The following is a 26,442-nucleotide window of genomic DNA, read 5'->3' on the forward strand; positions in this document are numbered from 1 at the left end:
CCACAGTGCTGCCATTGCTGCCCGCGAGGCTCACGGGGAGGCTAATCAGTCCCTCCTCGTGAGGTCTCGTGAGGGTTGCAACAGATGAGGAGGAATTTCTTCAGCCAGAGGGTGGTGAATCTGTGGAACTCTTTGCCGCAGAAGGCTGAGGAATCCAAATCACTGAGTGTCTTTAAGACAGAGATAGCCAGGTTCTTGATTAATAAGGGGTTAGGGGCAGAAGGCAGGAGAATGGGATGAGAAAAATATCAGCCACGATCGAATGGCGGAGCCGACTCGATGAGCCGAGCGGCCTACTTCTGCTCCTATGTCTCACGGTCTTATAATATCATCGCATCATAGAACATAGAACATTACAGCGCAGTACAGGCCCTTCGGCTCTCGATGTTGCGCCAACCTGTGAAACCACTCTAAAGCCCATCTCCACTATTCCCTTATCGTCCATATGTCTATTCAATGACAATTTGAATGCCCTTAGTGTTGGCGAGTCCACTACTGTTGCAGGCAGGGCATTCCACGCCCTTACTACTCTCTGAGTAAAGAACCTACCTCTGACATCTGTCTTATATCTATCTCCCCTCAATTTAAAGCTATGTCCCCTCGTGCTAGACATCACCATCCAAGGAAAAAGGCTCTCACTGTCCACCCTATCCAATCCTCTGATCATCTCGTATGCCTCAATTAAGTCACCTCTTCACCTTCTTCTCTCTAATGAAAACAGCCTCAAGTCCCTCAGCCTTTCCTCATAAGATCTTTCCTCCATACCAGGCAGCATTCTGGTAAATCTCCTCTGCACCCTTTCCAATGCTTCCACATCCTTCCTATAATGCGGCGACCAGAATTGCATGCAATACTCCAAATGCGGCCGCACCAGAGTTTTGTACAGCTGCAACATGACCTCATGGCTCCGAAACTCAATCCCTCTACCAATAAAAGCTAACACACCGTACGCCTTCTTAACAACCCTCTCAACCTGGGTGGCAACTTTCAGGGATCTATGTACATGGACACCGAGATCTCTCTGCTCATCCACACTGCCAAGAATCTTACCATTAGCCCAGTACTCTGTGTTCCTGTTATTCCTTCCAAAATTAATCACCTCACACTTTTCTGCATTAAACTCCATTTGCCACCTCTCAGCCCAGCGCTGCAGCTTATCTATGTCCCTCTGTAACTTGTAATATCCTTCCACACTGTCCACAACTCCACCGACTTTAGTGTCATCTGCAAATTTACTCACCCATCCTTCTACGCCCTCCTCCAGGTCATTTATAAAAATGACAAACAGCAGTGGCCCCAAAACAGATCCTTGTGGTACACCACTAGTAACTGGACTCCAGTCTGAATATTTCCCATCAACCACCACCCTTTGTCTTCTTCCAGCTAGACAATTTCTGATACAAACTGCTAAATCACCCTGAATCCCATGCCTCTGTATTTTCTGCAGTAGCCTACCGTGGGGAACCTTATCAAACGCTTTACTGAAATCCATATACACCACATCAACTGCTTTACCCTCATCCATCTGTTTGGTCACCTTCTCAAAGAACTCAATAAGGTTTGTGAGGCACGACCTACCCTTCACAAAACCGTGTTGACTATCTCTAATCAAATTATTCCTTTCCAGATGATTATACGTCCTATCTCTTATAAACCTTTCCAAGATTTTGCCCACAACAGAAGTAAAGCTCACTGGTCTATAGTTACCTGGGTTGTCTCTACTCCCCTTTTTGAACAAGGGGACAACATTTGCTATCCTCCAGTCTTCTGGCACTATTCCTGTTGACAAAGATGACTCAAAGCCAAAGGCTCAGCAATCTCCTCCCTAGCTTCCCAGAGAATCCTAGGATAAATCCCATCCGGCCCAGGGGACTTGTCTACTTTCATACTTTCCAGAATTGCTAACACCTCCTCCTTATGAACCTCAAGCCCTTCTAGTCTAGTTGCCTGAATCTCAGTATTCTCCTCGACAATATTGTCTTTTGCCTGTGTGAATATGACGAAAACATTTCATTTAGCACCTCTCCTATCTCCTTGGACTTCAAGCACAACTTCCCACTACTGTTCTTGACTGGCCCTACTCTTACCCTAGTCATTTGTTTATTCCTGACATATCTATAGAAAGCTTTAGGGTTATCCTTGATCCTACCTGCCAAAGACTTCTCATGTCCCCTCCTCGCTCTTCTTAGCTCTCTCTTTAGGTCCTTCCTAGCTAACTTGTAACTCTCGAGCGCCCTAACTGAACCTTCATGTCTCATCTGTACATAAGCCTCCTTCTTCCTCTTGACAAGTATTTTGACTGCTTTCGTAAACCACGGTTCCCTTGCTCGACCACTGCCTGACAGGTGCATACTTATCAAGGACACGCAGTAGCTGTTCCTTGAACAAGCTCCACATTTCCATTGTGCCCATCCCCTGCAGTTTTCCTTTCCATCCGATGCATCCCAAGTCTTGCCTCATCGCATCATAATTGCCTTTCCCCCAGATATAACTCTTGCCCTGCGGTATATACCTATCCCTTTTCATCACTAAAGTCAACGTAATCGAATTGTGATCACTATCACCAAAGTGCTCACCTACCTCCAAATCTAACACCTGTCCTGGTTCATTACCCAGTACCAAATCCAATATGGCCTTGCCTCTTGTTGGCCTATCTCCATACTGTGTCAGGAAACCCTCCTGCACACATTGGACAAAAACGGACCCATCTAAAGTACTCGAACTATGGCGTTTCCAGTCAATATTTGGAAAGTTAAAGTCCCTCATAACAACTACCCTGTTACTTTCGTTCCTTATCTCAGAATTTACAGTGCAGAAGGAGGCCATTCGGCCCGTCGAGTCTGCACCGGTTCTTGGAAAGAGCACCCTACCCAAGGTCAACGCCTCCAACCTATCCCCATAACCCAGTAACCCCACCCAACACTAAGGGCAATTTTGTACACTAAGGGCAATTTATCATGGCCAATCCACCTAACCTACACATCTTTGGGCTGTGGGAGGAAACCAGAGCACCCGGAGGAAATCCACGCACACACGGGGAGGATGTGCAGACTCCGCACAGACAGTGACCCAAGCCGGAATCGAACCTGGGATGCTGGAGCTGTAAAGCAATTGTGCTATCCACAATGCTACCATGCTGCCCACAATGCTACCGTGCTATCCAGAATCATCTTTGCAATCCTTTCCTCTACATCTTTGGAACTTTTCGGAGGCCTATAGAAAAACCCTAACATCAGTGGCAGGAGGCCCACTTACTGTAAATACAGCCACTCATTGTGCCCACATCCACACAAGCAAATCTGCAAGGTGATCTGATGGCAGGCAAGGCCTTTGTGCCAGCCAGTGGTGCTCAAGAACCTGAGGCGTGAGCTAATATCCGCTGCCTTTTGAAAGTCGCTGCCCCTACTGAACAACACTTAACCTCAAAGTCGTCTCAACCTGTCACTCGTAGCCGATATCCTCGACGCTTTGATGCAACTGAACAGAAACAAGGTTAACAGAGTGGTGACCAATGGCAACCTTGTGCATGGAATTACACAGAATATCCAGTAAAAAAGCAATCACCTGACTGCTCTATATTGGTCTTTTGGTTCCATGCAAGCCTCCTCGCAGCGTACTAGGGGCCGGTGGGGTGGAATAGTGGTTGTTATGGGGGTGGCGTTTTCAGAACCCCCAAACTGTATCATGGAGTTCAACCAACCTCACCCTTTAATGTATTTGTTGCTTTTCCGAGCACGCGGCTTGTTCCCTAGGTGTGGGATTACAATTATGTACACGTGGGTTTTTAAACACAAAACACTGTTTATTCCATGAACTCAACTTAACATCTTAAATAAACATTGGATCTCTTGACACCTCTTCCTTCAAAGATAACTCAGAAAATATTGCAACAGTAAATAACTCCTTAAAATGTTCCTTCAAACTTCCAAGAGACTTAACACCTTTAAACAAAATCACATCAGGCTTTACTTTAAATCACCCAAATGATCCAGAGATAGTCTTTCATGGCAGAGATCCAGCTCACTGCAAAACACAGACACACACCCACCTCTTTTCAAAACTTGCAGCTCTCTGGAAACACACAGACACACACACACTGCTTTTAAACTGAAACTAAAAACCTGCCAAACTAAACTGCAAAATGGCTGACCTGACCTCAGCCCCACCCACTCTCTGACATCACTGTTTACTTAAAGGTACATTGCTTAAACATCCATGTCTTAAAAGTACTGCCACATGACATGGTACTGTCACTCGACCAGTAATGCAACGCCCCAGGCTCTGGGTTCACGGGTTCCAATCCCGCCACGGCAAGTATTGGAATTTAAATTATTTTAACGGTAAGATAAAATCTAGAATTGAGAGCTATTCTCAGTAATGTTGACCACGATAACTATCGTCAAATGTTGTAAAAGCGCATCTGGTTCACCAATGCCCCTGGCCTACATGTGACTCCAGACCCACAGCAATGTGGTTGACTCTTAGCTGCCCTTTGGAATAGCCCAGCAAGCCACTCGGTTCAAGGGCAGTTAGGGGTGGGCAACAAATGCTGGCCTTGCTATTCTGTAAGCCCTTGGGCGGGATTCTCCCCTACCCGGTGGGGCGGCCATACCGGTGCCGAGGAGTGGCGAGAACCACTCCGGCATCGGGCCGCCCGGAAGGTGCGGAAACCTCCGCACCTTCAGGGGCTAGGCTGGCGCCAGTGGGGTTGGCGCCCCGCCAGACGGCGGCGATGGGCTTGGCGCCGCGCCAACCACCACAAATTGGCGTATGCGCGGGAGCGCCAGCGTGAACTGGCGTCATCCCAGCGCATGCGTTCTTCTCCGCGCCGGCCATGGCGGACTGTTACACCGGCCGGCGCGGAGGGAAAGAGTGCCCACATGGCACAGGCCCGCCCGCGGATCGGTGGGCCCCAATCGCGGGCCAGGCAACCGGGGCCAGATCCCCCTGCGCCCCCCCCCCCCCCCCCCCCCCCCCCCCCGAGGACTCCGCAGGCCACCCACAGAGCCAGGTCCCGCCGGTACGGACCTGGTGTAATATATGCCGGCGCGACTGGCCGAAAACGGGTGGCCACTCAGCACATCGCGGGGCGGGGGGGGGGGGGGGGGGGCTGCCAACAACCCCCGACCGGCACGGCGTGATTCCCGCCCCCCGCCAAAAAAACGACGCCTGATAATCCGGCAGCCAGTGCCGGGGCAGCGGGGCAGGATTCAAGCCGCCCCCTGGTGATTCTCCGGCCCGGCGGGGGGGGGCGGGTCGGAGAATCCCACCCCTTGTGACTGCTTTCCCCATGAATGTATCCACGCTGATCGCCTCAGCTGCTTGTGGCAGCGAGTTCCCCATTCTGACCACTGTCCTGATGGCACGTTTGCCAGTTTCTATTCATGGTTCTTAAAGAAAACAGTTTCAGGCAGGCGAGGAACTGGATGGGGGCGCATTCACATTCCAAGGAATACGTGCCAGAAGAAGGTGAAGCCGAGCATTCGTTCCTGAGGGTTGGACATGCCTGAAGGAGCGCTATAGCTTCTACAAAGACCTCCAATAACAATTGGCCATTGGACCGTTTCCAGAAATATGCCAACCATCCTGCTTTTCACCAAAACAACCTCATGGTCCAAGTGCAAAGTATCAAAGGTTTCCATTCATGGAGAAAGCTTTCGGAAATAACTTTACTTCATGCACTTCCTATATGGGCTTATTTTGTGATGTATCGTATGGGGGATACATCTATTTGGGAAGGTTGACACTGTTGTAAATCGCACGTCTTCCTTGGGTATTGCATTTATTTTCTGACTATAAGCTGGCCTCTCAGTCAATCTCCGCATCGAGCCCCTGATGGTGTTTCCAGCGGGAATCTGGCAGTTTCGGAGCAGAGTGTACTGAGATTACCTAAAATTAGGCAGTGGAGAGTGATTATAACCTAAATTTGCCAGTTGTAAATCTTATTCTCCATTGATGTCAACAGTATTGCCAACTCAGATTAAGCATGGCCCCTGAGGGTTTCATCACATGACCTCCACACTCCAGCCATTAATCGGCCAACCCATCCATTCTTGTGACGTACTGCCTTCCTAAACCAATTGGAAAGCGTGGAATCTCTAGATTGCAGAACGAGGCCACTCAGCCCATTGAGTCTGTACCGAACCCCGAAAGAGCAGCTTACCCAGGTCCACTCCCCCGCCCTCTCCCCGCCTAACCTTTGGACACTAAGAGGCAATTGATCATGGCCAATCCACTTAACCTGCACGTCTTTGGACTGTGGGGGGAAACCGGAGCACCCGGAGGAAACCCCCGCAGACACGGGGACAACGTGCAAACTCCGCACAGACGGTGACCCAAGTCAGGAATCGAACCCGGGTCCCTGGCGCTGTGAGGCAGCGGTGCTAACCACTATGCCAACGTGCCCCCACCCCCCATAATTATTGCTGTCAGCCACCCTGCCAATCCCCACCCCGTTTTCAATATTTTACATCAAAGAAAATGACTGAGGAAAAAAGAAATCCCTTTTTTAATACCCCATTGATTTTTCTCCAGGGTTGTACACAGCAGCGTCCTGGGGGTGATTTTCAATTGCTGGAGACTCCAGGCTGATGCTTGAGGTTTAGCTCTCGTGCCAGTGAACTATTAAAGAGTAAAATTGAACTGGGTGTAAACCCAGCACTCCCACCACATGGGAGGTGGTGGAATAGTGGCATCGTCACTGGACCAGTCATCCAGATACCCAGGTCTCTGGGTTCGAATCCCAACATGACAGGTGGCGAAATTTGAATTTTGGGGGCAGCACGGTAGCACAGTGGTTAGCGCTGTTGCTTCACAACACCAGGCTTGGGTCACTGTGTGCGCGGAGTCTGCACCTTGTGGGTTTCTTCCGGGTGCTCCGGTTTCCTCCCACAGTCCAAAGATGTGCAGGTTAGTTGGATTGGCCATGCTAAATTGCCCCTTAGTGTCCAAAAAGGTGAGGTGGGGTTACGGGGATAGGGTGGAGGTGTGGGCTTAAGTAGGGTGCTCCTTCCAAGGGCCGGTGCTGACTCGATGCGCCGAATGGCCTCCTTCTGTACTGTGAATTCCACGATTCAATCCCATAGGATTTGCACCCGGCCATGTCAGTTAAAATTACCCACAGGCATTCAGCCCCTTTGGTGATCGCTGGTGTTTACATTCCATACGAGCTATTCAGCTCCTCTTCATCTGCCTCTGTCGCCATATTGGTATCACGGGAAGCATATTTTCAACAGAACAAAAGCATCAAACTCAGACAGCGTCCGACCAAAAACTGAAAGTGTCGAAGTGTCTCTGGACCTGGACACAAATTCGCTGAGCCTAACAAAACGGCGGCAAAAGCAAAATATTGGGAATGACCCGCCGGCCAGCCAGCCTCCGGGGAGAGAGAAAAACGAGGCCCTTTACATTGAGCCCTCAAGATGGGCAGCAGAGGGTGGGCAAAGACTTAAATGTGGGGAATACAACCCCAACCTGCCACACATGCACTCGGCAGGAGTAAATATCAGCGTGTTGGTCAGATTGCCCTGTGGTGCAGAGGGAGAGAAACCTCACTGACTCATATAAATATTGGACTGTAAAGTATTTTGGAATCGGATGGGGAGAATCGCTCCATCGATCTCTGGGGCGTCATTCTCCGACCCCCCGCCGGGTCGGAGAATGGCCGTTGGCCGCCGTGAATCCCGCCCCCGCCCCCGCCGAAGTCTCCGGTACCGGAGATTGGGCGGGGGCGGGAATCGGGCCGCGCCGGTTGGCGGGACCCCCCGCTCAATTCTCCGGCCCGGATGGGCCGAAGTCCCGCCCAGAAATTGCCTGTCCCGCCGGCGTAAATCAAAGCTGGTATTTACCGGCGGGACCAGGCGGCGTGGGTGGGCTCTGGGGTCCTGGGGGGTGCGCGGGGCGATCTGACCCCGGGGGGTGCCCCCACGGTGGCCTGGCCCGCGATCGGGGCCCACCGATCCGCGGGCGGGCCTGTGCCGTGGGGGCACTCTTTCCCTTCCGCCTCCGCAACGGCCTTCACCATGGCGGAGGCGGAACAGACTCCCTCCACTGCGCTGGCGCGGGAAACTGTCGGCGGCCGCTGACGCTCCCGCGCATGCGCCGCATTTCCACGCCAGCTGGCGGGGCACCAAACGCCATTTCCGCCAGCTGGCGGGGCGGAAATCCCTCCGGCGTCGACCGAGCCCCTCAATGTTGGGGCTCGGCCCCCAAAGATGCGGAGCATTCCGCACCTTTTGCCCGGCGCGATGCCCGTCTGGCGCCATTTTTGGCGCCAGTCAGCGGACATCGCGCCGTTGGGGGAGAGTTTCGCCCCTGAGTTCCCTCTTCCCTTCCCTCCCCATTCCCCGATATTAACATCGTTCGCCCATAACGACTGCAAAATTCCCAAAAATATAATTCCAGGTTATGTTGTGAGTGGTGACATGGTCAGACGTGGAGCTTGCGGCGGTTGAATTTCAATTCTAACAGTGTACTCAGCACATTAACTCACTGACTTCAGTAACACTTTGAAACCGTGTAATGATGATGATCAATGGGACTTCTGGCTGACTTCAGTCAAATTCCGTTTATTATCGCATGGACTTCCTGGATTTTTATGTGTTTTGGGGATCGGGTTCCGAGATTCCAACCATTCTTTCCCCCATGAGAACTGGAAAAAAGTGGTTTTCATTGTTAACCCTTTCTTACTGAATTACATCGGGGTGAGAATGGTTTAGTGTGTACACTGTAAGTTTATTAGCCATTTGTGTGTGCACATGAGGGGGAGAAGGAAGAGAGCTATAGTATTTAAACACAAACTCAGGGGACACAAGCTTTTTTGGACATCAAAGAACAAAGAAAAGTACAGCACAGGAACAGGCCCTTCGGCCCTCCAAACCTGCACCGACCATGCTGCCAATCTGAACTAAAACCCCCTACCCTTCCGGGACCTCTATTCCCATCCTATTCACGTATTTCTCAAGATGCCCCTTAAACGTCACTATCGTCCCTGCTTCCACCACCTCCCTCGGCAACAATTTCCAGGCTCCTCTGTGTAAAAAAACTTGCCTCGTACATCTCCTTTAAACCTTGCCCCTCACACCTTAAACCAATGCCCCCTAGTAATTGGCTCTTCCACCCTGGGAAAAAGCTTTGTCATTGGTTTGTAATAAACACAAACGAAAAAGCTTTGGAATTATTTTGCTTTTGACCAAGATGTAGGTTTTTGCTGGCTAGGCCAGCATTTATTACCCATCCCTAATCATCCTTGAGAAGGTGGGGGGGGAGTTGGCTTCTTGAACCGCTGCAGTCCATGTGGCGTAGGTAGATCCACAGTGATGTTAGGGAGGGAGTTCCAGGACTTTGAGCCAGCGACAGTGAAGGAACGGTGATGGCGTGTGACTTGCGGGGGGGGGGAGACTCGGACATGGTGGTGTTCCCATGCCCTTGTCCACTTGTGGGTCGAGGTCGCAGGTTTTAGAGGAGCTTTTGAAGGAGATTTGGCCGGTGCAGCAATAATGAACCAGTGGCGGGAGGGTGGGATTGGATGTTTATGTTGGTGGGTGGTTTGCCGATTAGGCAAACTGCTGCTGAGCTTCCCGAATGCCCGTCGTGGCAAGCAGGAAGTGTTCCGTCACAAAACCGGTTTGTGTCTTGCAGACGCGATGGGCCGAATGGCCTCCTTCTGCACTGTAAATTCTATGAAATCTATGAAAATGCAAGTCACCCCATCTCTATCGAAGCATGGAGGCGGTCTCGTGGCGCAGTGGGTAGCGTCCCTGCCTCTGAGCCAGCGCCTCCCGGTTCGATTCCCACTCCAGGACTCGCTGGCCGAGGAAGGTGTGTTCATAACGCGGCCATACAGATGGAGTGCCTCAACCTGGCAATCCTTCCAAACACGCCACAGGCCGACGGTAAGAGCGAGAGAGCCGCCTGGTTAGCCACGCTTGATGTGGAGCGGCGCCGCCTCAAGATATAACCTCCTGCAACAGCCTAGGAACCTGTTCTGGGAATGGCCAGCTACGGAAGTGTGCCTTAATGCGGGAAGAGATTTGGAAATTGGAACAAAGTATAGAGTAGGATTAAAACTGTCATTGAAAGTGCAGGGACAGTAGGTGCTGACACACCTGTAACGTGGCTAAGAATAAATTCTCGGGCTTGAATAGCACCAACGTGCATATTCTGTCGAGAAACAGATTCAGTGCAGTTCAGGCCTCAGTTGTGTGTGAGATGTTCCCGCCAATGGGCTAAAGATAATCGGCCAAAGGGCCAGCGGGGGAGACGAGCAGAGCTTGGATTACTCGGAGAGCTGTTAGGATCGGGGAGGTGTCTGTTGCTGTAAATGCTGGTGGAAGCAGGCTGATTGGTACTTTTCAAAAGCTAATTCGGGGTGTACAGCTGAAGGGGAAGGACAGCAGCCTATGGGGAAAGAGCAGGGAAGTGCGACTAATTGGATAGGCTCTTTCAAAGCATTGGTAGAGGCATATTGAGCTAATTGGCCCCCTTCTGTGCAGTACTCGGGAATTGGTTTGATAGATCTTTGGGCACAGTAAAGGGATGTGGGGTATGTTGGTGACCGTGTTTGAGCAGCTGTTTGTCACGGGGGAAGGGGGAGGGGGTGAAAAAGGGTAAAACATCTGTACAGACTGTATGATTGATTGCTGGGAAGTATGTTTCCCGGGGTGTTTATGTGTTGTAACCTGTTTTGATACATGTTTGTAATTAAATACATTTTTACATGAAGGGATGAGGGGTAAGCCAGGAAAGTGGAGTTGGGGCCCGGATGAGCAGGTTTTTTGAAGGGGTGGAAGGTGTAGGTGATGAGCGGGAGGGCCCGCGAATCATGCCCATATGTTTTGGGCATGTCCGAAGCTTAGGGGATTCTGGCAAGGATTTGCCGATGTCATGTCCACGGTACTAAAAACAAGGGTGGCGCCGAGTCCCGAGGTGGCGATTTATGGAGTGTCGGAAGGCCCGGGAGTCCAGGGGGCGAGAGAGGCTGACGTTTTGGCCTGTGCCTCCCTGGTAGCCCAGAGACGGATCTTATTGGCGCGGAGGTTCTCTGAGCCCCCGAAATCGGGGGTTTGGGTCAGTGACATGGGCGGGTTTCTCAGGCTGGAGAAAATCAAGTTCGCCCTGAGAGGATCGACGTCAGGGTTCGTTAGGGGGTGGCAGACGTTTTGCGACATCTTCGGGGAAAATTAAAACTGCTAGTAGGCACAATAAGGGCCGGGGGGAGGGGGGGGGGGTAGATAATTTAGGCTGGATCAGCGAGCGGAGGAGGAGGGACTGGGGAACTGTGTGTATAAGCAGTAAGAGGGGAGTTTATTTTTTGCGTTATGTTTACATTTGAAATTGTTGTTAGAAAATCATAAATGCCTTAATAAAATGTTTTAAAAAAAGGAAAGTGGAGTTGATCGACAAGTTCCCGGTGTGATCTTGTAGAATGGCTGAGGAGGCTCAAGGTTCCGTTTGACCTACCACCGATGTTAATGATTACGTCCTTATGGTCTCAGCGCATTGGGATTGGAGTTTGCAATGCCTCTGCCTCCATCTGACGGCTGTCTTCCTATTCCTGTTGCAGGCAGAATGCGCCAACTTCATCAAGGTGTTGCATCCCTTCAACAGAACTCACCTGTACAGCTGTGGCACGGGAGCCTTCCATCCTGTCTGCGCTTATGTGGAGGTCGGGAGCAAATGGGACGTGAGTGCTGCCCTCTGCTGGTTGTTTCCATTGGTCTTACCTTTATCGAGCGAGAGGTGGTTTTCTGCGTCTGTATTGGTTCCTCTTATTTCTTAAAATCTATGGTGTGAATTTCTCCCCTGGGCCCAGTCTTCAGACACACAAAGAAACATTACAGTGAAAACGGAAAGAAGAGGCAGAGAAACTCTTTTGATGATTTTCTAGGAATTGGGGCCTTGCATAATAATAATGCGTATTTCACCACAGATTGTATCCTCTAAGACTTGGCACTGTCACAAAGGCAATCTGTGCAAAGTGATGCATTAAAGGACGTACAAAATGTAGCCTGTGCATTCTCACACGCATATGCAGGTCTGATATGTGTGAGTATGGTTGTGTGGACTTGTGGACACGTGTATGAGTTTGTGTGTGCGTGTTCGTGATATGTGTATGTGGGTGTGTGCAGGTGGGTATGTAATAGATATGTGTGGGTTATGTGGTGTGTGTATGTGTAGGTAATGTGGTGCGTACGTGTGGATACGCGGTGTGTGTGTGTGTGGTGGGTCCATATGAGTAAGTGAGGTGTCTGGGTTTGTGGTGTGTGCGTGTGAGTTATGCGGTGTGTACGTGGTGATTAAGTTGTGCGTGTGGTGGTGTGTGAGTGTGAATTTTGTGGTGTGTGTGTGTTGTGTGTGTGCATGTAGGTTATGTGTGTGTGTAGATGTGCGGTATATGTGTCAGTGTGTGGCGGGTCCATATGGGTTAAGTGATGTATATGGGCATGTGGTGTGCGTGTGTGGGCATGTGGTGTGCGTGTGTGGGCATGTGGTGTGCGTGTGTGGGCACGTGGTGCGCGTGTGTGGGCATGTGGTGTGCATGTGGGTCATGTGGTGTGTGCGTGGGCTATGTGGTGTGCACGTGTGGGTCATGTGGTGTGCGTGTGTGGGCATGTGGTGTGCACGTGTGGGTCATGTGGTGTGTGCGTGTGGGCTATGTGGTGCGTACGTGTGGGTTATATGGTGTGTGCGTGTGGGTATGTGTCGTGCGCATGTGGGTCATGTGTAGTATGTGCGTGTGGTTATGTGGTGCGTGCGTGTGGGTATGTGGTGCGTACGTGTGGGTTATATGGTGTGTGGGTATGTGTTGTGCGCGTGTGATTTTATGGTGTGTACGTGTGGGTTATATGGTGTGTGCCCGTGGGTATGTGTTGTGTGCGTGAAGGTTATGTGGTGTGTGTGTGGGTTATGTTGTATGTATGTGGGTTATGTGGTATATATGTGCAGGTTATGTGTGTGGCGATGTGGATTTTGTGCATGTTTATCTGAATGAGTGAAGATGTAGATATGTATGAAACACATGTTATGAACACAAAGCACTGAGAGCACTCCAATGTGCAAATGTGTGTGTGCCGCACTTGGCAGCTGCTTCACTGTTGATCTTGATGCTTTTGGCGTCAGTGAATCAGCTGTGATCCCACCTCCTCTTGGCTATTGGGCAGATTCCATTGGACAATGATCCCAACAAATTCCCACAAGGTGAATTGTCGAATCCAAGAGGTCCCAAAGGTGGCACAAGAACAAGACGCTGTTTAGTTCAAATCCTGTCAGTGAACATCGAACATTCCTTCCCTGACATTGATAAAAAGAATGCTTGTGGGTGCTAACCCTAACCCGAACCCGAACCCGGATTCCTAACCCTAACCCTAACCCCAATCACACCGACCCGAATCACACTGACCCTACCCCCACTGACCCTACCCCCACTGACCCTAACCCCACTGACCCTAACCCCACTGACCCTAACCCCACTGACCCTAACCCCCCGACCCTACCCCCACTGACCCTAGCCCCACTGACCCTAATCTCCGACCATAACACCAATGACCCTAACCCCACTGACTCTAACCCCCCGACCCTAACCCCACTGACCCGACCCCCACTGAGTTTAACCCCACTGACCCTAGCCCCACTGACCCTAATCTCCGACCATAACCCCACTGACCCTACCCCCACTGACCCTAATCCCGCTGACCCTAATCCCACTGACCCTAATTCCATTTACCCTACCCTCACTGACCCCACCCCCACTGACCCTACCCCCACAGACCCTACCCCCACTGACCCTAACCCCACTGACCCTAATCCCCCGACGCTAACCCCACTGACCCTACCCCCACTGACCCTACCACCAACCCTAATCACACTGACCCTACCCCCACTGACCCTATACCCCACTGACCCTAATCCCCCGACCCTAACCCCACTGACCCTACCCCCACTGACCCTACCCCCACTGACCCTACCCCCACTGACCCTAACCCCACTGACCCTAACCCCACTGACCCTAATCCCGCTGACCCTAATCCCACTGACCCGACCCCCACTGACCATACCTCCGACCCTAATTACACTGACCCTACCCCCACTGACCCTAACCCCACTGACCCTAACCCCACTGACCCTAATCCCCCGACCCTAACCCCACTGACCCTACCCCCACTGACCCTATCCCCACTGACCCTAATCACCCTGACCCTAACCCCACTGACCCTACCCCCACTGACCCTAATCCCACTGACCCTAACCCCACTGACCCTAACCCTAATCACACCGACCCTAACCTCTCTGACCCTAACCCCACTGACCCTACCCCCACTGAGTTTAACCCCACTGACCCTAGCCCCACTGACCCTAATCTCCGACCATAACCCCACTGACCCTACCCCCACTGATCCTAATCCCGCTGACCCTAATCCCACTGACCCTAATTCCATTTACCCTACCCTCACTGACCCCACCCCCACTGACCCTACCCCCACTGACCCTACCCCCACTGACCCTAACCCCACTGACCCTAATCCCGCTGACCCTAATCCCACTGACCCTACCCCCACTGACCCTACCTCCGACCCTAATTACACTGACCCTACCCCCACTGACCCTAACCCCACTGACCCTAATCACCCTGACCCTAACCCCACTGACCCTACCCCCACTGACCCTAATCCCACTGACCCTAACCCCACTGACCCTAACTCTAATCACACCGACCCTAACCCCTCTGACCCTACCCCCACTGACACGAATCACACTGACCCTAATCACACCGACCCGAATCCCACCGAACCTAATCCCACTGACCCTAACCCCACTGACCCGAACCCGTCTGACCCTTAACCCACTGATCCTAACCCCACTGATCCTAACCCCTCTGACCCTTACCCCACAGACCTTAACCCCACTGACCCTAAACCCACTGACCCTAACCCCTCTGACCGTAACCCCACTGACCCTAATCCCACTGACCCTAACCCCACTGACACTAACCCCACTGACCCTAACCCCACTGACCCTAATCCCACTGACCATAATCCCTGTGACCCTAACCCCGCTGACCCTAATCCCCCGACCCTAACCCCACTGACCCTAACCCCATTGACCTTAACCCCACTGACTCTAACCCCACTGACCCTAACCCCACTGACCTTAACCCTGCTGACCCTAATCCCGCTGACCCTACCCCCACTGACCCTAACACCACTGACCCTAACACCACTGACCCTAACCCCATTGACCCTAACCCCACTGACTCTAACCCCACTGATCCTAACCCCACTGACCTTAACCCTGCTGACCCTAATCCCGCTGACCCTACCCCCACTGACCCTAACACCACTGACCCTAACCCCACTGACCCTAACCCCACTGACCCTAATCCCACTGACCCTAATACCACTGACCCTAATCCCACTGACCCTAACCCCACTGACCCTAACCCCACTGACCCTACCCCCACTGAGTTTAACCCCACTGACCCTAGCCCCACTGACCCTAATCTCCGACCATAACCCCACTGACCCTACCCCCACTGACCCTAACCCCACTGACCCTAATCCCACTGACCCTAATTCCATTTACCCTACCCTCACTGACCCCACCCCCACTGACCCTACCCCCACTGACCCTACCCCCACTGACCCTAACCCCATTGACCCTAATCCCGCTGACCCTAATCCCACTGACCCTAATCCCACTGACCCTACCCCCACTGACCCTACCTCCGACCCTAATTACACTGACCCTACCCCCACTGACCCTAACCCCACTGACCCTAATCCCCCGACCCTAACCCCACTGACCCTACCCCCACTGACCCTATCCCCACTGACCCTAATCACCCTGACCCTAACCCCACTGACCCTACCCCCACTGACCCTAATCCCACTGACCCTAACCCCACTGACCCTAACCCTAATCACACCGACCCTAACCCCTCTGACCCTACCCCCACTGACACGAATCACACTGACCCTAATCACACCGACCCTAATCCCACCGAACCTAATCCCACTGACCCTAACCCCACTGACCCTAACCCGTCTGACCCTTACCCCACTGATCCTAACCCCACTGATCCTAACCCCTCTGACCCTTACTCCACAGACCTTAACCCCACTGACCCTAAACCCACTGACCCTAACCCCACTGACCGTAACCCCACTGACCCTAATCCCACTGACCTTAACCCCACTGACCCTAACCCCACTGACCCTAACCCCACTGACCCTAATCCCACTGACCATAATCCCGCTGACCCTAACCCCGCTGACCCTAATCCCCCGACCCTAACCCCACTGACCCTAACCCCATTGACCTTAACCCCACTGACTCTAACCCCACTGACCCTAACCCCACTGACCTTAACCCTGCTGACCCTAATCCCGCTGACCCTACCCCCACTGACCCTAACACCACTGACCCTAACCCCATTGACCCTAACCCCACTGACTCTAACCCCACTGATCCTAACCCCACTGACCTTAACCCTGCTGACCCTAATCCCGCTGACCCTACCCCCACTGACCCTAACACCACTGACCCTAACCCCACTGACCCTAATCCCACTGACCCTAATACCACTGACCCTAATCCCACTGACCCTAACCCCACTGACCCTAACCCCACTGACCCTAATCCCACTGACCCTAATCCCACTGACCCTAACCCCACTGACCCTAACCCCACTGACCCTAACCCCACTGACCCTACCCCCACTTACCCTTACCCCACTGACCTTAACCCTGCTGTCCCTAATCCTGCTGACCCTAATCTACACTGACCCTATCCCCATTGACCCTAATACCTCTGACCCTAATCCCTCTGACCCTAATCCCTCTGACCCTAATCCCTCTGACCCTAACCCCACTGACCCTAACCCCACTGACCCTAACCCCACTGACCCTAACCCCACTGACCCTAACCCCACTGAGCCTAACCCCACTGACCCCCATCCCACTGACCCTCATCCCACTGACCCTAACCCCACTGACCCTCACCCTACTGACCCTAACCCCACTGACCCTAACCCCACTGACCCTAACCCCACTGACCCTAACCCCACTGACCCTCATCCCACTGACCATAATCCCACTGACCCGAACCCCACTGACCCTCACCCTACTGACCCTAACCCCTCTGACCCAATCCCGCTGACACTAATCCCACTGACCCTAATCCCACTGACCCTAACCCCACTGACCCTAATCCCACTGACCTGAGCCCCTCTGACCCCAGACCCACAGACCCTAACCCCAATGACCCTAATCTCACTGAGCCTAATCCCACTGACCCTAACCCCCGACCCTAACCCCACTGACCGTAACCCCACTGACCCTAATCCCACTGACCCTAATCCCACTGACCCTAACCACACTGACCCTAACCCCAATGACCCTAACCCCACTGACCCTAACCCCACTGACCATAATCCCGCTGACCCTAACCCCGCTGACCCTAATCCCACGATCCTAACCCCACTGACCCTAACCCCACTGACCCTAACCCCACTGACCCTAACCCCACTGACCCTAACCCCACTGACCCTAATCTCACTGACCCTAATCCCACTGACCCTAATCCCACTGACCTGAGCCCCTCTGACCCTAACCCCACTGACCCTAACCCCACTGACCCTAACCCCACTGACCCTAATCCCACTGACCCTAATCCCACTGACCCTAACCCCACTGACCCTAACCCCACTGACCATAACCCCACTGTCCCTAACCCCACTGACCCTAATCCCACTGACCTGAGCCCCTCTGACCCTAACCCCACTGACCCTAATCCCACTGACCCTAATCCCACTGACCCTAACCCCCCGACCCTAACCCCACTGACCCTAACCCCACTGACCGTAACCCCACTGACCCTAATCCCACTGACCCTAATCCCACTGACCCTAAACTCACTGACCCTAACCCCACTGACCCTAACCTCACTGACCCTAATCCCACTGACCCTAACCCCACTGACCCTAACCCCCCGACCCTAACCCCACTGACCGTAACCCCATTGACCCTAATCCCACTGACCCAATCCCACTGACCCTAAACCCACTGACCCTAACCCCACTGACCCTAACCCCACTTACCCTTACCCCACTGACCTTAACCCTGCTGACCCTAATCCTGCTGACCCTAATCCCACTGACCCTAACCCCATTGACCCTAATACCTCTGACCCTAATCCCTCTGACCCTAATCCCTCTGACCCTAATCCCTCTGACCCTAACCCCACTGACCCTAACCCCACTGACCCTAACCCCACTGACCCTAACCCCACTGACCCTAACCCCACTGAGCCTAACCCCACTGACCCTCATCCCACTGACCCTCATCCCACTGACCCTAACCCCACTGACCCTCACCCTACTGACCCTAACCCCACTGACCCTAGCCCCACTGACCCTAACCCCACTGACCCTAACCCCACTGACCCTCATCCCACTGACCATAATCCCACTGACCCGAACCCCACTGACCCTCACCCTACTGACCCTAACCCCTCTGACCCAATCCCGCTGACACTAATCCCACTGACCCTAATCCCACTGACCCTAACCCCACTGACCCTAATCCCACTGACCTGAGCCCCTCTGACCCCAGACCCACTGACCCTAACCCCACTGACCCTAACCCCACAGACCCTAACCCCAATGACCCTAATCTCACTGAGCCTAATCCCACTGACCCTAACCCCCGACCCTAACCCCACAGACCGTAACCCCACTGACCCTAATCCCACTGACCCTAATCCCACTGACCCTAACCACACTGACCCTAACCCCAATGACCCTAACCCCACTGACCCTAACCCCACTGACCATAATCCCGCTGACCCTAACCCCGCTGACCCTAATCCCCCGATCCTAACCCCACTGACCCTAACCCCACTGACCCTAACCCCACTGACCCTAACCCCACTGACCCTAACCCCACTGACCCTAATCTCACTGACCCTAATCCCACTGACCCTAATCCCACTGACCTGAGCCCCTCTGACCCTAACCCCACTGACCCTAACCCCACTGACCCAAACCCCACTGACCCTAACCCCACTGACCCTAACCCCACTGACCCTAACCCCACTGACCCTAACCCCACTGACCCTAATCCCACTGACCTGAGCCCCTCTGACCCTAACCCCACTGACCCTAATCCCACTGACCCTAATCCCACTGACCCTAACCCCCCGACCCTAACCCCACTGACCCTAACCCCACTGACCGTAACCCCACTGACCCTAATCCCACTGACCCTAAACTCACTGACCCTAACCCCACTGACCCTAACCCCACTGACCCTAATCCCACTGACCCTAACCCCACTGACCCTAACCCCCCGACCCTAACCCCACTGACCGTAACCCCATTGACCCTAATCCCATTGACCCTAATCCCACTGACCCAATCCCACTGACCCTAACCCCACTGACCCTAACCCCACTGACCCTAACCCTACTGACCATAATCCCGCTGACCCTAACCCCGCTGACCCTAACCCCGCTGACCCTAATCCCCCGATCCTAACCCCACTGACCCTAACCCCACTGACCCTAACCCCACTGACCCTAACCCCACTGACCCTAACCCCACTGACCCTAATCTCACTGACCCTAATCCCACTGACCCTAATCCCACTGACCTGAGCCCCTCTGACCCTAACCCCACTGACCCTAACCCCACTGACCCAAACCCCACTGACCCTAATCCCACTGACCCTAACCCCACTGACCCTAACCCCACTGACCCTAACCCCACTGACCCTAACCCCACTGACCCTAATCCCACTGACCTGAGCCCCTCTGACCCTAACCCCACTGACCCTAATCCCACTGACCCTAATCCCACTGACCCTAACCCCCCGACCCTAACCCCACTGACCCTAACCCCACTGACCGTAACCCCACTGACCCTAATCCCACTGACCCTAAACTCACTGACCCTAACCCCACTGACCCTAACCCCACTGACCCTAATCCCACTGACCCTAACCCCACTGACCCTAACCCCCCGACCCTAACCCCACTGACCGTAACCCCATTGACCCTAATCCCATTGACCCTAATCCCACTGACCCAATCCCACTGACCCTAACCCCACTGACCCTAACCCCACTGACCCTAACCCTACTGACCCTAACCCCACTGACCCTAACCCCACTGACTCTAATCCCACTGAACCTAATCCGGCTGACCCTAATCCCACTGACCCTAATCCCACTGACCCTAATCCCACTGACCCTAATCCCACTGACCCTAATCCCACTGACCCTAACCCCACTGACCCGAGCTCCTCTGACCCTAACCCCACTGACCCTAACCCCACTGACCCTAACCCCACTGACCCTAACCCCCCGACCCTAACCCCACTGACCGTAACCCCACTGACCGTAACCCCACTGACCGTAACCCCACTGACCCTAACCCCACTGATCCTAACCCCACTGATCCTAACCCCACTGACCCTAACCCCACTGACCCTAATCCCACTGACCCTAACCCCACTGACCCTAACCCCACTGACCCTAACCCCACTGACCCTAATCCCACTGACCCTAATCACACTGACCCTAATCCCACTGACGTGAGCCCCTCTGACCCTAGCCCCTCTGACCCTAACCCCGCTGACCCTAACCCCGCTGACCCTAACCCCACTGACCCTAACCCCACTGACCCTAGCTCCACTGACCCTAGCTCCACTGACCCTAGCTCCACTGACCCTAGCTCCACTGACCCTAACCCCACTGACCCTAACCCCACTGACCCTAATCCCACTGACCCTTATCCCACTGACTCCAATACCATTATTCTAATTCCACTGACCCTACTGACCCCTGTGTCACTGACCCTAAATCGTGGCACATTGATTAGCACTGCTGTCTCACAGCTCCAGGGTCCCGAGTTCAATACCAGCCTTGTGTGACTGTCTGTGCGGAGTCTGCACGTTCTCCCCATATCTGCGTGGGTTTCCTCCGGGTGCTCCGGTTTCCTCCCACAGTCCAAAGATGTGCAGGTTAGGCGGATTGGCCATGCTCAATTGTCCCTTAGTGTCCAAAACGTTTGGGGTTATTGGGTTACAGGGATAGGAGGGACCCGTGGGTTGATGTAGGGTGCTCTTTCCAAGGCCCGGTGAAGACTTAATGGGCTGAATGGCCTCCTTCTGCACTGTATTGATTCCATGATTCTGAGATCCCCTAATCACCCTATCTGGCAGCACTATCCTTGTTTGCGAGTCCCTGAGACCTGACTCTAATAACCTGAATCCGGATCTTGCAATCTGTCCAGTTCATTTTGTATCCCGGATGATTGGTCAAACCATCAGCCACTCGATGACATGAGGCAAAGAAATGTGCTGTCCACATTTCACCAGCTGTGTGACAGATGTCAGCATCTGAGCCATCTTTGAATCATAGAATCCTGACAGTGCAGAAGGAGGCCATTCGACCCACCAAGTCTGCACCGACCCACTGAAAGAGTTCCCTACCTAGCCCACCCCCATGCCCTATCCCTGTAACCCCACCTAATCCAACCTAACCCCACCTAACCTTCGTCCCGTTTCACCCAAGTCATTTTCCGTTGTGCAATTCAACCCGTTACATAGAACATAGAAAATACAGCACAGAACAGGCCCTTCGGCCCACGATGTTGTGCCGCACCTTTGTCCTAGATTAATAGTTACATACCTACAAAGTGCAAACAGACATGCCTGTACTGCCCGAACAGTTTTGGGATGAGTGCCGAGTTATGCCTAAGCAGTCAACTCCGTTGTCTTGATGTCATTGCAAGAATTGCTTTACCGTTCTGTTTGGAGAAAGCAACAACTCACATTTATATAGCAGCTGCCCCACCAGACTGTGACGCAAAGCTGTTACAGCCAATGAAATACTCTCAAAACGTAGCCATTGGTGCAGTGTAGGAAACGTCGCAGCCAGTTGGCGTACAGCAAGCTCCCACTGACAGCATGGACACACTGGCTGTGAGACGCTGGCTGAGGGATAAATATTGGCTTGAACACTGGGGGGGGGGGGGGGGGGGGGACTGGGCCGCTGAACTCTAAACGGTGCGAGGAGATCTTTTACATCGACCTGAGTGAGGAGACTGGCTGAACTTCTCATCCAAACGATGGCTCTGACGACTGTAGAGCACTCGCCCAGTACTGCACTCAGACAGCCTGGATTACGTGTTCAAATCTCGAAGCAGCACCTGGACCCTGAGAGATAAGACTGGTGGCTGGATTCTCTGAAGTGTTGATGCTGGGGCAGAATTCGTGGATTTTCATGACGGCAAATCTGGCGCCTCACCTGGACCAATTCAGCTACGGTTGAGGGGCTAGAACCGGCCCCACGTGGACACAATTGGAAACGGTGTCGGATTCGCCCAATCCGCAATTGACAAAGAACAAAGAAAAGTACAGCACAGGAACAGGCCCTTCGGCCCTCCAAGCCCATGCCGACCATGCTGCCCGACTAAACTACAATCTTCCACACTTCCTGGGTCTGTATCCCTCTATTCCCATCCTATTCATGTATTTGTCAAGATGCCCCTTAAATGTCACTATCGTCCCTGCTTCCACCACCTCCTCCGGTAGCGAGTTCCAGGCACCCACTACCCTCTGTGTAAAAAACTTGCCTCGTACATCTACTCTAAACCTTGCCCCTCTCACCTTAAACCTATGCCCCCTAGTAATTGACCCCTCTACCCTGGGGAAAAGCCTCTGACTATCCACTCTGTCTATGCCCCTCATAATTTTGTAGACCTCTATCAGGTCGCCCCTCAACCTCCTTCGTTCCAGTGAGAACAAACCTAGTTTATTCAACCGCTCCTCATAGCTAATGCCCTCCATACCAGGCAACATTCTGGTAAATCTCTCCTGCACCCTCTCTAAAGCCTCCACATCCTTCTGGTAGTGTGGCGACCAGTATTGAACACTATACTCCAAGTGTGGCCTAACTAAGGTTCTATACAGCTGCAACATGACTTGCCAATTCTTATACTCAGTGCCCCGGCCAATGAAGGCAAGCATGCCGTATGCCTTCTTGACTACCTTCTACACCTGTGTTGCCCCTTTCAGTGACCTGTGGACCTGTACTCCTAGATCTCTTTGACTTTCAATACTCTTGAGGGTTCTACCATTCACTGTATATTCCCTACCTGCATTAGACCTTCCAAAATGCATTACCTCACATTTGTCCGGATTAAACTCCATCTGCCATCTCTCCGCCCAAGTCTCCAAACAATCTAAATCCTGCTGTATCCTCTGACAGTCCTCATCGCTATCCGCAATTCCACCAACCTTTGTGTCGTCTGCAAATTTACTAATCAGACCAGTTACATTTTCCTCCAAATCATTTATATATACTACAAACAGCAAAGATCCCAGCACTGATCACTGTGGAATACCACTAGTCACAGCCCTCCAATTAGAAAAGCACCCTTCCTTTGCTACTCTCTGCCTTCTATGACCGAGCCAGTTCTGTATCCACCTTGCCAGCTCACCCCTGATCCTGTGTGACTTCACCTTTTGTACTAGTCTACCATGAGGGACCTTGTCAAAGGCCTTACTGAAGTCCATATAGACAACATCCACTGCCCTACCTGCATCAATCATCTTTGTGACCTCCTCGAAAAACTCCATCAAGTTAGTGAGACACGACCTCCCCTTCACAAAACCATGCTGCCTCTCACTAATACGTCCATTTGCTTCCAAATGGGAGTAGATCCTGTCTCGAAGAATTCTCTCCAGTAATTTCCCTACCAATGAAGTAAGGCTCACAGGCCTGTAGTTCCCTGGATTATCCTTGCTACCCTTCTTAAACAGTGGAACAACATTGGCTGTTCTCCAGTCCTCCGGGACATCACCTGAAGACAGTGAGGATCCAAAGATTTCTGTCAAGGCCTCAGCAATTTCCTCTCCAGCCTCCTTCAGTATTCTGGGGTAGATCCCATCAGGCCCTGGGGACTTATCTACCTTAATATTTTTTTAAGACACCCAACACCTCGTCTTTTTGGATCTCAATGTGACCCAGGCTATCTACACACCCTTCTCCAGACTCTTAAGACACCTTCTGAGTGTCTTAGATGTTCTCAGGTTCTCTCCCTGCCAAAGACTGCTCCTCCTCCTCCGAATGGCTCCCGAAACTAGGCCACGATCTTTTTAAATCTCCGCTCTGACCCGCAGCTCCTGCGCTTTTAAAATCTCCCGCGCTTTTTAAATCTCCCGGCTCTCTCTCCTCTCGCGCTGTTTTCAATGTCCCGGCTCTCTCTCCTCCCTCGCTTTTAAAATGTCCTGCGCTTTTTAAATCTCCCGGCTCTCTCTCCTCCCGCGCTTTTTAAATCTCCCGGCTCTCTCTCCTCCCACGCTGTTTTCAATGTCCCGGCTCTCTCTCCTCCCGCGCTGTTTTCACTGTCCCGGCTCGCTCTCCTCCCGCGCTGTTTTCACTGTCCCGGCTCTCTCTCTTCTCGCGCTGTTTTCACTGTCCCGGCTCTCTCTCTTCTCGCGCTGTTTTCACTGTCCCGGCTCTCTCTCTTCTCGCGCTGTTTTCAATGTCCCGGCTCTCTCTCCTCCCGCGCTGTTTTCACTGTCCCGGCTCTCTCTCTTCTCGCGCTGTTTTCAATGTCCCGGCTCTCTCTCTTCTCGCGCTGTTTTCACTGTCCCGGCTCGCTCTCCTCCCGCGCTGTTTTCACTGTCCCGGCTCTCTCTCTTCTCGCGCTGTTTTCACTGTCCCGGCTCTCTCTTTCCTCCCGCGCTGTTTTCACTGTCCCGGCTCTCTCTCTTCTCGCGCTGTTTTCACTGTCCAGGCTCTCTCTCCTCCCGCGCTGTTTTCACTGTCCCGGCTCTCTCTCTTCTCGCGCTGTTTTCACTGTCCCGGCTCTCTCTCTCCTCCCGCGCTGTTTTCACTGTCCCGGCTCTCTCTCCTCCCGCGCTGTTTTCACTGTCCCGGCTCTCTCTCTCCTCCCGCGCTGTTTTCAATGTCCTCAGGAGGGTGACAAGCTGCAGCCGTGTATACACACTTCACACTCCTGTTTTGCAGACGCCGAGCTTGAGTCCCTGCTGGACACCGTGGAAGAGAGGTGGGCCACCCTGTACCCCGGCCCGGGTAGGAGGCTGCCTGTCACTGCCTGGGCACAGGTGGTAGAAGCACTCAGCGCCACCAGCAACGCCGTTCGGACCGACACTCATCCGGGTACTTTTTAAAGGATGCAATCCACCTCTACCACCCTCCCAGGCACTGCATTCCTTCTCCTCTGGGTAAAATGGCTTTCCTCAAATTCCCCCCCTCAACCTCCTGCCCCTCATCTTGAACTTGTGTCCCCCTCGTAACTGACCCTTCAACTAAGGGGAACAACTGCTCCCTATCCACTCTGTCCATGCCCCTCATAATCTTGTGCACCTCGGTCAGGTCGCCCCCTCAGCCTTCTCTGCTCCAGCAAATCCTTCGGGATGTTTCCGTTGAGGACACATGAGGAAGAAAGCGGGAAGCCACCGCATCCTATCGCTCACTGAAACTGAAAATGGGAAGAGGTTTCGATGAGAAACTGAAGAGGGAAGTGGAAGATGGTGAGGCGTGAGGAAATCCAGAAAGAGCCGGGGAGTGCGACCAAATTTGGCAGCTTTTTCAAAGATCCAGCATAGATTTGATGGGCTGAATGTCCCCTGGTGCTGTGAGATTTTCTGCTTGCACTATCCTTGCTGAGCTGTGGTTAACACCCTGTCATGTTTCTTTTTGCAGGAACACCAATTCAGGATCGATTTCAACCAGATCGAAGATGGCAAGGGAAGAAGCCCATACGATGCCAAACATCTGTCCACCTCCATTCTGATAGGTGAGATATTGTAGCAAGATCAGTGTCCTCGGGATAGTCAGAGCTCCTTCCTCGTGTCGAAGTGTAAATATGGAGGCCCTGGAGGTTAGGGGCCCACTGGCTGGGGTTAGGGACATGAGCCCTGGGTCATGGATCCGGAAGGGATGTGTATCCTGCCGCAATCTGGTGGCTCTGGACGTTTATGAATGTGGGGTTCAGGGGCTGGGTAGGTGATTGGTTGAGAATGTTGGGATCAGGGGTTCGAGGAGTTCTCCTAAGTTAGGAACGTTGAAGTCATAGATCTGAGGGTTTTGAAGGGTGCGGAGGGAGGATTTTTAGTTCAGTGCTAGTCAGGAATCTGGGAGGGGTGTATGTTGGGGATTGTGGTTGGGCGTTTGGGAGGGCGTCAGCAAACAGGTGATTGGAAGATCTGAATTTGAGGGTATTTAAGCAGAAAGGTGTGAGAGGGGGGGGGGGGGGGGTCCCTGGAGGGTAGGAAGAACTGCTGGGGATGGGGCAAGTGCAGAAGGCTGAAGAAATTAAACTAGGACAAGCTAATTAACAATCCAGATTTTCCTTGAAGAATGATTGTATTCTGTGTACTAGCAACACCAGAGGAGAGAATGGGTAGAATGT

The 26,442-nt window shown here is 52.8% G+C and overlaps 1 protein-coding gene across 5 annotated transcripts in view; it reads left to right on the forward strand.

Moving 5' to 3' along the window:
* Positions 1–26,442, forward strand: part of sema3b (sema domain, immunoglobulin domain (Ig), short basic domain, secreted, (semaphorin) 3B) — a 421,273-nt gene that overhangs the window by 342,867 nt on the left and 51,964 nt on the right. For all 5 annotated transcript variants that reach the window (XM_072472978.1, XM_072472977.1, XM_072472975.1 and 2 more), the window contains exons 5-6: positions 11,564–11,683; positions 25,734–25,827. In XM_072472978.1, the coding sequence (XP_072329079.1) occupies positions 11,564–11,683; positions 25,734–25,827 (214 nt within the window). The remainder of the gene's footprint in view (positions 1–11,563; positions 11,684–25,733; positions 25,828–26,442) is intronic.

The sequence above is a fragment of the Scyliorhinus torazame genome, chromosome 13 (assembly GCF_047496885.1).
Source record: "Scyliorhinus torazame isolate Kashiwa2021f chromosome 13, sScyTor2.1, whole genome shotgun sequence".
Taxonomy (NCBI): domain Eukaryota; kingdom Metazoa; phylum Chordata; class Chondrichthyes; order Carcharhiniformes; family Scyliorhinidae; genus Scyliorhinus; species Scyliorhinus torazame.